Below are 16,854 nucleotides of genomic sequence, written 5' to 3'. Positions count from 1 at the left end.
CAGCCCTCATGGACATGAGGGCCATTCAGCAAGTACCTCAACAAGAGCAGGGGCAAGGATTTTACTCCAGACTTTTCCTAGTAACCATAAAGGACAAAACCTGGAGAAAAATACTGGACCTGTCTACACTAAATACGTTTCTGGAATTTCCAAAATTCAAGATGTTGACTCTACAGCAACTACTGCCCATGCTGGGCAAAAGGGCTTGGCTCGTAACTTTGGACCTAAAAGAGGCATACCTGCATGTCCCAATCAGACAGTCTTGCAGAAGATACCTCAGATTCATAGCTGGTTCAATGCATTACCAATTCTCTGCACTGCCCTTTGGCTTATCTACTGCGCCCACGGTCTTCACAAAATGCCTGGCACCAGTAATTGCGTTTTGCAGACAAAAAGGAATTCAAATATATCCCTACTTGGACGACTGCCAAATTCAAGCAGGGAACAAAGACACTCTTCTACAGCATCTGGCATTTGTAAAAAGATTACTAATTGCCCTAGGGTACACAGTAAACGAAAATAAATCAAAACTAGTACCCTCTCAAGAGATAATATTCCTGGGTGCAAGCTTAAGTACAACTGCCCAGATGGCTTATCTCACGCCAGACAAGCAAAAGCAACTGACTACTTACTTCAAGAAATTGGCAACAAAAACCCACTTATCTGCAAGGAAAATCCTGCAGGCCTTGGGTTTCATGGCATCCTGCATTCTACTAATTCCATATGCCAGACTGCATATGAAGAAACTACAATGGTATCTGAAAAGTGATTGGACTCAGCATTGCCACAGCCTGGAGAAAGTAATTGCACTCATTCCCTGCCTACAACAGGAGTTTCGATGGTGGGCAGAAGCCTGTCACTACAATAAGGGTCTGCCAATCAGTTTACCCACAGCCAGACAGATACTGACAACGGATGCATCAGATTATGTCTGGGGGGCCCATATGGCAGGAAAATGTATTCAGGGCACATGGCCTGCAAACCAGATGCATCTTCACATCAATCAAAAAGAGATGCTAGCTGTTCAAAATGCCCTGACAGCCTTCAAGGACCTGCTTCATCCAGGACAGTTACTGATAAAGACAGACAACACTACGGTCGTGTGGTACATAAACAAGCAGGGCGGTACACTTTCCTACCCCCTCTGCAGACAAGCAATGACCTTATGGGACACAGCATTGGCGCTTCAAGTTCACCTGCAAGCACAATTCCTGCCAGGAAAAAGAAATACTCTGGCAGAATAACTAAGCAGAAACCTCATGGATCCCCACAAATGGAAACTGGATCCACAAGTCTTCAGCATGATAATAAGGAAATGGGGATGCCCAGACATAGATCTATTTGCCTCCCCCCACAACTGTCAATTGCAGAGATTTTGCACAAGGATTTATTGCAAGCATGGAAAGTGGATGACCTATCATTCAGCTGGAAAAATTAACAGTATATGCTTTTCCCCCACTGCCTCTCCTTCCCAGAGTACTCCTAAAGGTCAGACAAGAAAAGCCAAAAATGATACTGATCGCACCAGACTGTCCACGCCAGCACTGGTACCCAATCTTGTCTCAGGGTCCAGCATGGATATTGCCTCAAACTTCTCACTTGCTGACCCAACAAAACAATCAGATCCTGCACAGCCAACTGCGGACCTTAAATCTGGCAGCATGGCGGATAATGTAGCCATTCAGAACACTACACTTTCAAATGCTGTTATGGATGTTATCTTGGAGGCCAGGAGGCCCAGTACCAGAAAATCTTATGCAGAAAAATGGAGGAGATTCTGTGCTTGAACCAGGAACAGGGCATTGACACGTCTGTACCAAATAGTCCTCAGATTTTACAATACCTAACTGAGATGCTGAACAAAGGCCTTTCTTTCTCATCAATTAAGATTCATGCCTCTGCCATTTCAGCCCATTACAATACAGAACCACCTATCTTTTCTCATCCTTTAATAAGGCAGTACCTCAGAGGGGCCAAAAACATTAGGCCTCCAGGGAGAGCACCAGTTCCGGCCTGTGACCTCAATTATGTTTTGGAAAAACTCACACTGCCTCCTTTCGAGCCAGCATCAACAGCAAATATAAAATTCTTATCCTGGAAAACAGCTCTGCTCCTAGCAATAACCTCTGCAAGGCGAGTCTCGGAGTTACAAGCACTCATGGCTGTGGAACCTTTCATCATTTTTCATCCAGACTGGGTTTCTCTGAGTACAAACCCTACATTTATGCCTAAGGTGGTGTCCAGTGTAGCCCTCAACCCAAACCATTGACTTGCCTACCTTTTACCCAAATCCACAGAACAAGGGTGAGAAAATTCTGCATTCTTTGGACATACACAGGCAGTTGCGCTTCTACTTGGACAGAACTAAAGCTTTCAGAAAGACTGAGCAACTTTTAGTGTCATATGCTGCAGGATCACAAGGAAAGGCTATCTCAAAACAGACTATTTCTAAATGGGTAGGCCATTGCATCCGTTTCTGCTATTTTCAACATGGCAAATCAGTGCCTAAGGGCATTAGGCCTCATTCCACCAGAGCAGCAGCCACTTCAGCAGCCTTCCTCAGAGGAGTACCTACCAAAGATATCATCTTAGAGGCTGCAACTTGGAGTTCAGTGCACACCTTTACAAAGCACTACCACTTGCCTCTCTACTCTAAGTCCAGAGCAGGCTTCACCACTGCAGTCCTGCAGGGCCTCTTAGCCTCTCCTAATCCTATTTAGCACAGCCACCCATCCTCAACTTTGGGATTCTACCCAAGAGTAATGACTGCAACAGTGAAACACGATGAACATAGTACAGATGTCCTTCATGGATGCATCTGCAGTCATAACAACTGGGTTGTCCTGTCGTCAGGCAGCCCTTCAGTCGGCCGGATTCCAAAGTCCGGGTCCGGCTTCGGCTGATGTCGCACTTCACCCGACGTCATCTCTGTTGGTCTTCGGGTATAAAAGCATCAGCCGACGCCATTTTCTTCAGTCTTTCTTGCCGCGTGGCGCCCGAAGCAGAAGCTGTTCGCAAGTGCCGGTCGGTCGGATCCAGAGATTACTTCTACCGAATACTACTTCGAAGACTTCTAAAGCTAAGTACCCCGTTGGGGACTCTTTCTTGCCTCAGCCGATGTCAGAAAAAGTTAATAATTGTTTAACCTGTGGGAAACAAATACCTCATAAAGATTTCCACTCTTACTGCCTGCCTTGCTTAGGCCCAGCCCACGACGTAGCAGCCTGTTCGTCCTGTGCTTCTTTCAACCGACGAACGCTTAGACGTCGGTATGAGTTTGCAGAACAGTTTTTCGGTTCTGATTTTGCGTACATTATGCCGTCGGATCCTCCGACTACGCATTCTGCCAAAAAACGCAAAGAAAAGACCGACACTCGCGGTCCGCGGTTTCGGCCGAAACCATGGTTAAGCAAATCGCGAGTGTCTCGGTTTCGGCCGAAACCGAGAAAACTGATCAAAATACAGCTGAATCTACCTCTACAACTGAGGTCCCTGCTAACACTCTTGAATCGGCCTCAGAAATTTTACCCACTACGGTGCTTACCACTGACTTATCAGACACCATTCCCTTGGATGTCTCTACCCCAGCACGTGGTGCTGCTAGGCCTCCAGCAGCCATGTCCATTAAGGCCTTCGCCAGGGCTAAAGCAGCCAAGACTACTAAAACAGTGCCTGTTAAACCCCCTCAACCAGGCCCTCTTCCAGTTCTCAAATGCTTACTTTGGCAGAAGATTTAATTTCATTAATTAGAGGATCTCAATCTCACCCAGACAGGGCCTCTCAGCCCCAGAGAAGAGACCTAGGGCAGAGCCCCATGAGCCAGTGTCCTCTGATGATTCTGCTGATGAATCAGACATAACTGACCAGCCAGAGGCTCCTTTCTCCAATTTTGAAGATTCTGATGCTGAAGAATCCATTCCAGCTGCTTCCCACCAGAAGAATACTCCTTTGGGGAAACCTTGCATGCCATGCGAGAACAGTTCCAATGGCAGCAACAGGATTTTTCAGACTCCAGGAAAAGACTTAGGACCTTTTGCACCTTCCACAGCACAGGCCCTTAGCTATACCTCCTGTTCTCTCTGTGGTGGATGATGCTTTCAATGATGTCTGCTCCGCTCCAGATTCTTTACCCCAGCCCCTGCCAAACCAGACAGATTTTACAGGGTGCCAGATACTCATCACCACCTTTACAAGGCCCCTCTTGCAGACCCAAAACTATTTCCCAGGGTCCCAAGGCAGTAGCGACCATAGCTAAAAACCCTGTTCCTTCTGAAAGGGAAGCAAGGTCATTAGACAGATGGGGTAAAAGGTTTACACTTCAGCCACTCTCTCATCTAGAGCTTTAAACTGTCAGTTTCACATGATACAATACCAAGAGTTTATGCTTGATCAGTTAACTTAAAAGCTAACCACTGATGAATCTCTTGATAAGAAATATGTATTAGAAATGGTAAATAACATACAGCAAGTTAGTAACCACTCTTTAAAATGTGGCTATGATGCACTGGAGGCTTCATTTAGATCAGCCATGACTGGCACTGTAATTAGAAGGCATGCATGGCTAAAGGAGCAAGCTTTACGGATCATGTTAAATCTAAATTGCTAGATGCTCCTATGGATAAAACAAGTTTGTTTGGTACACCTGCCCAGCAGGTTATGAAGAAAATGGAAGAAAAGGCAAAATCAGTCCAGACAGTTAAAGATTTCTTGCAGGTTCAACCCCAAGGTTTAGCAGGAATTGGCCTGCCAAAAATTGGTCCTTTCCTGACTCCACAAGACCTCAAAGGGGCAGGAATAGACGTTCCAGAGGCAGAAACCAATCCAGAGGAGGGGCCTACAGAGGACGACAGTGGCAAGGTAACAACAGAGGCACAGACTCAGCACCTGCCACTACATCAACACAGCCACAGTGACTTAATCCTAAACCCGCCTACCAGGGAACAAATAGCAGCTCCTCTAGGCGGAAAGCTAACCTTATTTTCAAAAAACTGGCACCACATAACAAAGGACAAGTGGATTTTACGAACCATAGATCAAGGTTACCGGTTCCACTTCGACACTTTACCAGACAAAGAGGAATGCCAAATCTACCTCCAAATCAAAAGACAGAGGCTCTACAACAGATAATGGAGTTAGCAAACATGAGAGCTGTGGAGAAAGTGCCAACAGCAGAGCAAGGAAAGGGGTTCTACTCCAGACTATTCCTAGTTCCAAGAAAGGAAAAAGTTGGAGACCAATTCTAGACCTGTCCACCCTGAATACTTACATCATTGTCCCAAAATTCAAAATGCTGACCCTACAGCAACTTCTTCCCATGCTGGGCAAGGAGTGTTGGCTGGTAACTCTAGATCTCAAGGAGGCATACCTGCACGTCCCCATTCGACCAATCTGCAGAAGATACCTCAGATTTCTTGCAGGATCAGAGCACCATCAATTCTCAGCATTGCCCTTTGGCTTATCTACTGCCCAGAGTATTCACAAAATGCCTGGCATCAGTAATCGCCCATTGCAGACTACAGGAATTCAAATTTATCCATACCTGGGCGACTGCCTGATACAAGGAGACAACAAAAGCAAGCTGACAACAGATTTACAAAGGGTCATTTACTTGCTTCAAGCACTGGGATACACAGTCAATTTACAAAAGTCAAGACTGATACCATCCCAGACAAGGACTTTCCTGGGAGCGGAATTGGACACAGTAAGACAAATGGCATTCCTAACTACAGAAAAACAAAAAGAACTCCCTCTTTACTTCTTGGCACTAACAAAACTGAACAAGTTAACAGCAAGAAAGGTACTGCAGGCCTTGGGTTTCATGGCATCATGCATAATCTTGGTTCCATTTGCCAGACTACATATGAGAAAACTACAGTGGTACCTAAAGAATTTATGGTCCCAACACAGACACAGCCTAGAAACGGAAATCCCACTAATACCATGCTTAAAACAGGAGTTCCTATGGTGGGCTCAGGCATGCCAGTCAAACCCAGGCCTGCCCTTTCGCAAGGTCAAGCAAGCCAGACCATCACAACAGATGCTTCAGACCTAGGATGGGGGGTGCATATGCTGGACAAATGCGTACAAGGATTGTGGACACAGGACCAACTTCACCTGCACATCAACCTAAAAGAAATGCTGGCAGTAAAACTGGCAATCCAAAAGTTCAGACCATTTCTCAAGGAGGACCACTTGATGATAAGGACAGACAACACCACAGTCATGTGGTACATCAACAAACAGGGAGGCACTCATTCTTACCCCTATGCAGAATGACTTTGGAGCTGTGGACCCTGGCACTCAGCTACAACATCCAGTTACAGGCAATATTTGTGCCAGGAAAAGAAAACTCTAGCAGATATGTTAAGCAGGACCACATCGGATGCCCACGAATGGCAGCTGCACCGGATATCTTCAAGACCATCTCGAAGAAATGGGGAATGCCTCAGATAGATCTATTCGCATCACCTTTCAATCACCAGCTCAAAAATTCTGCACAAGGACATTCCACCCACTAGCATGGAAAGTGGACTCGCTCTCCTTCAGCTGGAAAGGCCTAACAGCATATGCATTCCCACCTCTTCCCTTGATACACAAAGTACTACTAAAATCAAGGAGGAACGTCCAAGGATAATCCTGATAGCTCCAAACTGGCCAAGACAGCATTGGTACCCACTGCTGAGGAGCATGTCTCGAACAATATGTGGCCAATACCCTGATGCCTTTGATGCTAACTCAGAACAACTTCAGCACCATGCATCCAAACCTAAAACGCTGCAACTGACTGCATGGAACATCACATAGCAGCTGCTAATATAGAACTTTCACAAAGAGTTAAAGACATTATTCTTGAAGCACGCAGGCCTTCAACTAGAAGGAATTATGCTGGGAAATGGAAAAGGTTTGTCATTTGGAGTTCTGAAAGAGGAAAAGATGTATCAAACATAGATATGCCTAACATTCTGGAGTATCTGGCGAACTACTTCATTCAGGCCTGTCCTACTCCTCCATCAAGATTCATGCATCAGCTATTTCAGCAGAATACAGCTTTGATCCACCTGTTTTTTCACACCCTTTGCTCAGGCAGTTCCTCAGAGGAATCAAGAATGTAAAACCTCCAAGGAAACCACCATTGCCAGCTTGGGACTTGAACTTTGTGCTAGAAAAATTGACACTATCACCTTTTGAACCAGCAGCAACAGCAGACCTACAACACCTGTCATGGAAAACTGCTTTCCTACTGGCAATTACTTCAGCAAGGAGGGTTTTAGAACTACAGGCCTTAATGGCAGTGCAACCCTTTCTAATTTTCCACCAAGATAGAGTGTCCATGAGGACTAATCCTACATTTATGCCTAAGGTGGTATCCAGAGTGTCTTTAAACCAAGCAATCCACCTACCTACCTTCTTTCCCAACCCACAAAACAGAGGGGAAAGAATACTGCATACCTTGGATGTACATAGACAGCTACGCTACTACTTGGACAGAACAAAAATAGCAGAAAGACTGACCAACTTTTAGTAGCCTATGCAACAGGAAGGGAAGGAAAAGCTATTTCCAAACAGACAATCTCCAAATGGATAGGAAATTGCATACGATTCTGTTACTCCTTCCATGGAAAACCAATTCCACAGAACATAAGACCTCATTCTACAAGGGCAACAGCCACTACCACAGCCTTCTTACGAGGAGTGGCTACCAAAGACATTATTGAGGCGGCTACTTGGACCTCCGTGCATACATTTGCCAAGCATTATAATTTACCTCTATATTCCAGATCCCGAGCAGGGTTTGCCACTGCTGTTCTGCAAGGGATCCTAAACACACCATAATCTACTTTTATCCTCCTCCCTAGTTGGCTATGGTATTCTACCCAGTTGTTATGACTGCAGATGCATCCATGAAGGACATAGTACAGTTTTGTACCTACCATAAATGTAGATGTCCGAATTGGATAGCATCTGCAGTCAGGATTACCTCCCTCCTTCCCCTCTGTGGTACTCCTAGGGTGTTTACCCTTCTAATAGCTAGCTAGTGGGGGGATTTCTTTCATGGTGTATTTGTTTGTATTTATGTATATACATGCTTATTTTTGTGTTTACCTCTATCTTTTGGAAACATTGGCATCTATCCAAAATTTTTAGCCTTCTATAGGGCTTCTGGCATCTGGGGCAAGAAACACTGAAGAAAATGGCGTCGGCTGATGCTTTTATACCCGAAGACCAACAGAGATGACGCCGGGTGAAGTGCGACATCAGCGAAGCGGACCGGACTTTGGAATCCGGCCGACTGAAGGGCTGCCTGACGACAGGACAACCCAGTTGTTATGACTGCAGATGCTATCCAATTCGGACATCTACATTTATGGTAGGTACAAAACTGTACTTTGTGTACCTACCATAAATGTAGATGTTCGAGTGTATTCACTGTTGCAGTCCAGGTTACCCACCCACCATCCCCCACCATCCCCCTTCTCTTTGCTGGGACTTATCTGCACTTCTCTATCCTGTACAACCTTTTTGGTGTATTTGCTTGTAGATGAAGGAAATGTTATTTTTTTGCATGCATTTCTTATTGGCATATTTTTCAGCCTACCATTTTGGGGAACCTGACATCTGGGGCAAGAAAAACTGAAGAAAATGGCGTTGGCTGCATCTTTTATACCCCTGGTGCGCTGACGTCAGGGAAGAGGCGACAGCAACCGATGCCGGACCTAGACTTTGGAATTCTGGCCGACTGAGGGTAGCCTGCCAGCAGGATAACCCAAGAGTAATGATTGCAACAGTGAATACACTCTAACATCTACATTTATGGTAGGTACACAACTGTACTTTTTACTTGTGGGAAGCAAATACCTCATAAGGATTTTCATTTGTACTGTATTCCTTGCCTAGGCCCTGACCACAACGTGCCTTGCTGTCGGTTTTGTGCTAAATTTAATCAATGCACTATTAAACGTCGGTATATCTTTGCTTCTAAATATTTTGCTTCAAGATTTAACTATCCAGAAATGTCGTCAGTTAGCAATCCGACTACCGGAATACCTAAAAAACGCAAAGAAAAAGACAGAGACAGACCATTGAGGTCCAAAACTGACGACGAAGCTTCTCCTAAGCCGTTCGCCGGTACTCAGTGAGGCACTTTCGCAGCCCCTGATACTCACTACTTTTGATTTGCAGGCCTCTACTGAGACCCATTCGGAGTCCGGTATGCCACGAGATACTTTAAGTCTTGAACCAGCGGATGCCTCTACCTTGGATGGGCCCAGAGCCGCTGAGCAGGCACCGGCTTCTGAGGGTGTTTTCAGGCCTAATGATTTGTATATTAAACCGCCATCTTCAAAATTAAGGCCAAAAACTACTTCTATGTCTAAAAAACCGACGCATGGGCCACATGTACAGGCCCCAATGCCTAAAAAACAAATGATCAAAATGGCTGAGGACTTGATTACCTTGATCAGGGGTACCCATCCCCCTCCTGCTAAGAGTCCTAGGCAAGGCACTGACTATGAGTCTTCAGATCAGGTTTCTATTTCTTCTGATTCCTCTTCTGATCAGGAATTATCCATACCCACTCATGAGGACTCTGATGCAGAAGACTTCATCCCTTCTGCTTCCCCTCCTGAGGATTTTTCATTTGGAGAAACTTTGCACACCTTAAGGGAACACTTTCACTGAGAGAGTCAGGATTTCTCAGAATCTAAAAAGAGACTTAGGGATTTTCTTCTTCTTCCTCAGCATAGGCCTTTGGCTATACCTCCTGTTCTAGACATTGTTGATGATGTTTTCTCAAAATCCAGTACGACTCCTGATTCCCTGCCCTCCTGCTCCTAGTAAGCCAGACAGATATTACAGGGTTCCTGACTCCCACAAATACCTTTTTAAAAACCCTTCTGCTGACCCTGAAACCATTTCTCAAGGTCCCAAGGGCGTTGAGGCTTCTTCTGCTAAAAATCTTACCCCTTCTGATAGAGATTCCCGGGCGCTGGATAGATGGGGTAAGAAGGTTTACACGTCTGCAACCTTGGCATTAAGGACTTTAAACTGTCAATTTCATATGCTTAAATATCAACAGCATGTCATGGGTTTACTTAAACAGAAAATGATGTTGATTTCTGACGGAAAATAGAGTTACAGGATTTATTGTATGCAGCTGAACAAGTTGGAAAACATATTTTGCAATGTGGTTTTGATTCCTTGAAGGCCTCTTGCAGGGCTGCTGTAACTGGATCTGTGATAAGAAGGCATGGTTGGCTCAAGGAGCAAAGTCTGCCTGACCATGTTAAAGCAAAATTGTTGGATGCTCCTTTACAACAGGACAGATTATTTGGCAATAAGGCTGAAGAAGTTTTGAAAAAGATGGAAGATAAAGCTAAATCTATGCAAACTGTGAAAGATTTCGTACAAGTGCAGCCACCCAGGTTTAGCAGGCACTGGCCTACTAAGAACTGGTCTTTTCCAGTACCCACTAGAGCCGCTCAGGTCAAACCCAGACATTCCAAAGGCTCCAGGTTTCAGTCACAAGGGACTTTTAGAACAAAGCAATGGGGTGCCTCCACCTCCAAATCTGGAAGCAACAAGGCACATTCCTATGGTAAACAGTCACAATGACTTTCCACTGCAATCAACAAGCACTTATCTTTTGGCCGCCCCTTTGGGGGGAAAACTGACGCTTCATGCACGAAACTGGCAACTGGACTACCCAGGACAAATGGGTTTTAAATACCTGTGGAAGCATGGAGGTGTTTAGGTGAAATAGCAGTGGAGTTTTTAACTAGATTGTTTAGTGAAATCTTGGAAAATTAGAAGATACCTGAGGAATGGAGAAAGTGTTTTGGTACCGATTTTTAAGAATAAGGGTGATGTGCAGAGCTGTAGTAACTACAGAGGGATTAAACTGATCAGTCACAGCATGAAGTTATGAGAAAGAGTAGTGGAAGCTAGGTTAAGAAGAGAGGTGATGATTAGTGATCAGCAGTATGGTTTCATGCCAGGAAAGAGCACTACAGATGCGATGTTTGCTCTGAGAGTGTTGATGGAGAAGTACAGAGAAGGTCAGAAGGAGTTGCATTGTGTCTTTGTGGATTTAGAGAAAGCATATGACAGGGTGCCTGGAGAAAAGTTGTGGTATTGTATGAGGAAGTCGGGAGTGTCAGAGAAGTATGTAAGAGTGGTACAGGATATGTACAAGGGTAGTGCGACAGTGGTGAGGTGTGCGGTGGGCGTGACGGATGCGTTTAAGGTGGAGGTGGGATTACAACAAGGATCAGCTCTGAGCCCTTTCTTATTTGCAGTGGTGATGGACAGGTTGACAGACGAGATCAGACAGGAGTCCCCGTGGACTATGATGTTTGCAGATGACATTGTGATCTGTAGTGAGAGTAGGGAACAGGTGGAGGAGACCCTGGAGAGGTGGAGATATGCTCTAGAGAGAAGAGGAGGAATGATGGTCAGCAGCACTAAGACAGAATATATGTGTGTGAATGAGAGGGAGGACAGAGGAATGGTGAGGATGCAGGGAGTAGAGGTGGCGAAGGTGAATGAGTTTAAGTACTTGGGATCAGCAGGTCAGAGTAATGGTGAGCATAGAAGAGAGGTGAAGAAGAGAGTACAGGCAGGATGGAGTGGGTGGAGAAGAGTGTCAGGAGTGATTTGTGACAGACTAGTACCAGTAAGAGTGAAAGGGAAAGTCTACAAGAGGGTAGTGAGACCAGCTATGTTATACGGGTTGGAGACAGTGGCATTGACAAAAAGGCAAGAGTCAGAGCTTGAAGATGTTAAGATTTGCACTGGGTGTGATGAGGATGGACAGGATTAGGAATAAGTATATTAGAGGGTCAGCCCAGGTTGGAAGGTTTGGAGACAAAGCCAGAGAGGCAAGATTATGTTGGTTTGGACATGTGCTGAGGAGGGATGCAGAGTATATTGGGAAAAAGATGCTAAGAATGAAGCTGCCAGGTAACAGGAAAAGAGGAAGGCCTAAGATAAGGTTTATGGATGTGGTGAGACAGGACATGCAGGCGGTTAGTGTAACAGAGCAAGATGCAGAGGACAGGAAGAAATGGAAACAGTTGATCTGCTGTGGCGACCCCTAACGGGAGCAGCCGAAATAAGAAGAATCCCAGGGATACAGATTTCATTTCCACATGCTGCCAATCCCAAACGGATGGCCAGATCTGCCTCCAAATCAGTGGGCAGAGGCCCAGAAACAAGTTATGTCCCTCATGAATATGGGGGCTATTCAACCAGTACCAGAAAAGGAAAAGGGACAAGGTTTTTATTCAAGGCTTTTCCTGGTACCCAGAAAATAATGGCGTCCAGTTCTGGACTTATCCATTCTAAATAGATTTCTGGACTTTCCAAAATTCAAGATGCTTACTCAACAGTTGCTACCTATGATAGGCAAGGATGTCTGGTTGGTAACTCTAGACTTGAGAGTCATACCTGCATATCCCAATCAGGGAATCTTGCAGAAGATAAATCCGCTTCAATGCAGGCTATTTACCAGTTCTCTGCACTGCCCTTTGGCTTATCTACTGCACCCAGGGTCTTCACAAAGTGCCTGGCACCAGTAATTGCTTTTTGCAGACAAAGAAATATTCAAATTTAACCATACCTGGACGATTGTTTAATTCAGGTAGAAAACTAGGACACTCTTCTAAAACATCTGGCGTTTGTAAGAAGGCGTCTAACTTGTCTAAGGTACACAATAAACAAAAAGAAATCAGAACTGGTACCCTCTCAAATAATTACATTCCTGGGTGCAAGCTTGAATACAACTGCCCAGATGACTTACCTCATGCCAGAAAAACAAATTCAGTTGATGATTTACTTCAAACAGGTGGCCACAAAAACCCAGCTATCTGCAAGACAAATTCTGCAGGCCTTGGGGTTCATGACCTCCTGCATTCTTCTAATTTCATATGCAAGACTGCATATGAGGAAACTTCAATGGTACCTAAAAAGCTTATGGAGTCAACATTGTCACAGCCTGGAAACAATGATTCCTATCATTCCTTGCCTGCAACTAAAGTTCCTATGGTGGGCAGAGGCCTGCCACCAAAACAAGTGACTGTCATTCATTCTACCCCCTGCCGCCCAAACCCTGACTACAGACGCATCAGACTGTGCTTGGGGGGGCCCATCTGGCAGAGAGATGCATTCAGAGCCAATGGAGCCCAAATCAAATGCACCTGCATATCAATCAGAAACAGATGCTAGCTGTACAGAATGCTCTGACAGCTTTCAAGGACTATCTTCATCCAGGACAACTACTGATCAAGACAGACAACACCACAGTCATGTGGTACATAAACAAGCAGGGGGGTACACATTCCTACCCCCTGTGCAGACTAGCCATGGCATTGTGGAACACGACCTTGACTTATCAAATACATCTACAAGCTCAATTCCTGGCAGAAAAGCAAAATTCTGTGGCAGATGAACTAAGCAGAAATCTTATGGACCCACACGAATGGAAACTGGATCCACAAATCTTCAGCATATTGACATGCAAATGGGGGAGCCCAGACATAGATCTTTTTGCCTCACCCCAAAACTATCAGTTGGACAAATTCTGCACAAGAATTCGTTACAAAAAATCTTGGAAAGTGGATGCTCTATCCTTCAGCTGGAAAAACCTATCTGTCTATGCCTTTCTCCCTCTGCCTCTGGTCTCCAGGGTCTTACTAAAAGTCAGACAAGAAAAACCAAAAATGACTCTGATTGCTCCAGACTGGCCTCGCCAACACTGGTACCCGCTCCTGCGCAGTATGACGCATATTCCTGCATGGTACCTCCTCAGACACCTTACCTACTGTCTCAGCAGAACTATCAAATTCTGCACACTCGGCTCCAAACTTTGAATCTTGCAGCATGGCTAATCAACTAATTGCACCAGTTACATCTCTTAGCAAATCTGTGATGGATGTCATTTTGGAGGCTAGAAGGCCTAGTTCTAGAAAATCTTATGCTGACAAATGGAAAAGATTCTGAGCTTGGAACCAAGCACAAGGAATAAGCACAGCAATGCCCACTATTCCTCAGTTTTATAGCACTGACAACTAGACATCAGACTATAGGCGACTGCAGCCGATGCAGAAAAACATTGACTGATATTCGGGCCATCTGAGGGCTACCACAGCAGGGATAAACCCACAGGTGATGACTGCAACGGTGAATACACTCGAACATCTACATTTATGGTAAGTATACACAACTGTACTTTTCAGTTCACCGTTATTTTTTTTAGTTTGTGTTGCTGTTTTAAGAAGTTTCTGTTAACATTTGTGAACCTTCTAGTTAAAACCTTGCAGCTGTAAGTCATGAGCTGCTTCGGCTAAGAGGCACATACATGAATATTGGCAAGATCGGAATGGACAAGAGTGATAAAACAAGTTTTATTTAAGGGGTAACCTAGTTCATAAATTCAAAAGTAATCCGTTTTGGAATCCTTGTATCATTTTGGGTTTTATGTCTGCTTGATAACCTTTGAATTAATCATTTACAGTTTTAAATTCTTCACCACATCACGTAAACTTTCCTAACATCGAGAGTTGTAATTGTTTTGTCAGATGATGCATAGAAGGAAGCGTACTGCCCACTTGATAGATAATTCAAATATCTATTGCTTTGCAGTCCTTTCTTAAATTTTAACTACACTTCACTGACACACACACGTACATATATGTGTGTGTGTGTGTGTGTGTGTGTGTGTGTGTGTGTGTGTGTGTGTGTGTGTGTATATATATATATTTTTTTTTTATTGGTTTATTTCTTTGGAGTGCACGTTAAGTGCTTTAGCATTTGGAATTCAAAGGCTCCTCCGTGTATTCAGTGGTTGCATTTTTGAAGAATGTTTTGGTATGTAATGTGCTTTATTTGTATGTATTTTTTTATTGCAGAAGTGGTATGAGAATTGCTCTTAAAATAATCAAAAATGTGGAAAAGTACAGAGAAGCAGCACGGTTAGAGATAAATGTATTGGAGAAACTCCTCTCTAAGGATCAGGAGAATAGGAGGTGAGTGACAGAAGTGTGTTCAGATATGTGATGCTTGTAGATGAAATGCCAGAATAAAAACTGGAAGTTCCAGTGATACAACTGCAGAGCCTTTGGCTGGCAAAATGGCAAACTTACATTTTGTGCATTACAGGTTATGAGAAATGTTTGTTTTTGGCATTACAATTTACTTCATTGCTGTTGCAGTACTTGGTCTTGGCATTGCTTGTTGCCATACTTCGCAATGTGATTAAGCAGGCAACACTGAAGACAAGCTACTGCAGTGTGCGTTGTCTGTTAAACTATGGTGCCACTTCCCTTTTTGCAGTGCAGTGCATAAGAAGCTCTTTGTTTTATGGTTCATGGTATAAATTGGGCTTTCTACAGAATGCTTTTTCCGTTTTATTTTTAATTTGGAAATGTACACTATCTGCCGCGGTGGTGCAGTGGTAGTGTTGTTGCCTCACAACAAGAAGTTCTCCCGTTCGATTCTCGGCTGGTGTGTGGGGAGTGCCTTCTGTGTGGAGTCTGCAAGTCTTCCCCGCGGTCGAGTGGCGTTCCGAAAGACGTGTGAATGGGTGTGCCTTCGTTGAAGGTTGGGCATCGAGCTGGCAACTCGGCAAAGTAAAAACCTGCCAATCATTAGCGGACCGGAGTTCCGTTGTGGCGACCCCTAACCGGGAAAAGCCGAAAGACAACAACAACACTATTCAGTAGTGTACACTTTTGTTTTGTTATTACATTCCTCAGTTAAGACGCAATGTGTCAGCAAAACAAAACGCATCATGCCCTCTTGATTGATATTTACTTACTTAGAAGCAAAAGAAGCAGTAATTGCAATTCTTACGGAACACTTTGCACAAAACACCAGCCCAGCAACAAGAAGCAGCAGTTCAAGGTGGGGCAGGGGTTGGCTATCTCTTCCTGTAGAAGCTACCAACTTTCTACCTGGGCCTTCTCTTTCGTATTTAAAAATAATAGATCTGAAGTAGTTAACTTCATTTGTCCATCAACCTATGGGTTATCGGATCCATATCGGATCCGAGCCGGCAGCTTCCAACAGCTAAGATCCGAGCTACAAGCTCCTCCCCCTTACCCATAATCCCCTGCTATCCCTTCCTGACCTCAGATCTAGTTTGCCGCGGTTCTCTCAGCAGCTTGATCGAGCTTCCAGGCATGGTAGTTGTTGGATTTGTGAGAAAAAATCTTTTTTCCTAGTTTAAACAAATATTTGTGTGTGTGTGAGTTAGCATAGTTCCCCAGTAGCATTAACGTTTTTCTTTATCTAGTGTTTAGTTGTCCTTTTTAGTGTTATTCCCTCCCCCTCGTGTACGCGTTGGGGTGTGTGTTTTGGGGCCTAGCGAGTGTGTTTCTTTTGTAGGTATGGCGGAGGCACCCAAAACTTTCTTTTCAAAGTGTACCGAGTGTGGCCATAAGCTGTCCCCAGCAGATGGCCACACTCTGTGCATTTTATGCCTTGGGGTTGAACATCTTTCCACCGGCTGCACTATTTGCACAGCATTCAACCCCAGGGCCCTCAAGGACCGGAGGTCAAAGCTGATTCTGGTGGGACTTCTGCCCCCGGACTCGGCTTCGTCCTCCGGTCCCTCCGTGGCACCTGCCGCGGCAGCGCCACCGGCTATTCCCCTTCCCCTGGCCGGGACTCAACCTCCCACCTTGGGCCAGGAGGAGAGGGAAGCCAGAAAGGAGAAACGCCTGGGAAAAGCACCACAAGCGGCGGGCCGAAGCTTCTGCATCGGCCTCGCCAGCCAAACGGGTTTCTCCTCCTAGGGCCTCAGAGTCTTCTCCTTCCGGGCTCCGATCTCCCTGCTTTTCACCGGAGGAGGAGGAGACC

The 16,854-nt window shown here is 45.0% G+C and overlaps 1 protein-coding gene across 4 annotated transcripts in view; it reads left to right on the top strand.

The window, feature by feature from the left end:
• The window catches only part of CLK2 (CDC like kinase 2), a 747,936-nt gene that overhangs the window by 313,559 nt on the left and 417,523 nt on the right, over positions 1-16,854 (top strand). For all 4 annotated transcript variants that reach the window (XM_044080210.1, XM_044080208.1, XM_044080211.1 and 1 more), the window contains exon 6: positions 14,904-15,020. In XM_044080210.1, the coding sequence (XP_043936145.1) occupies positions 14,904-15,020 (117 nt within the window). The remainder of the gene's footprint in view (positions 1-14,903; positions 15,021-16,854) is intronic.

This window comes from Protopterus annectens, chromosome 8.part0, assembly GCF_019279795.1.
Source record: "Protopterus annectens isolate FY-2018-M chromosome 8.part0, PAN1.0, whole genome shotgun sequence".
In the NCBI taxonomy this organism is placed as follows: Eukaryota; Metazoa; Chordata; order Ceratodontiformes; family Protopteridae; genus Protopterus; species Protopterus annectens.
Note: the sequence above shows the minus strand (reverse complement) of the source record. Positions and strands in the feature narration are given on the sequence as shown.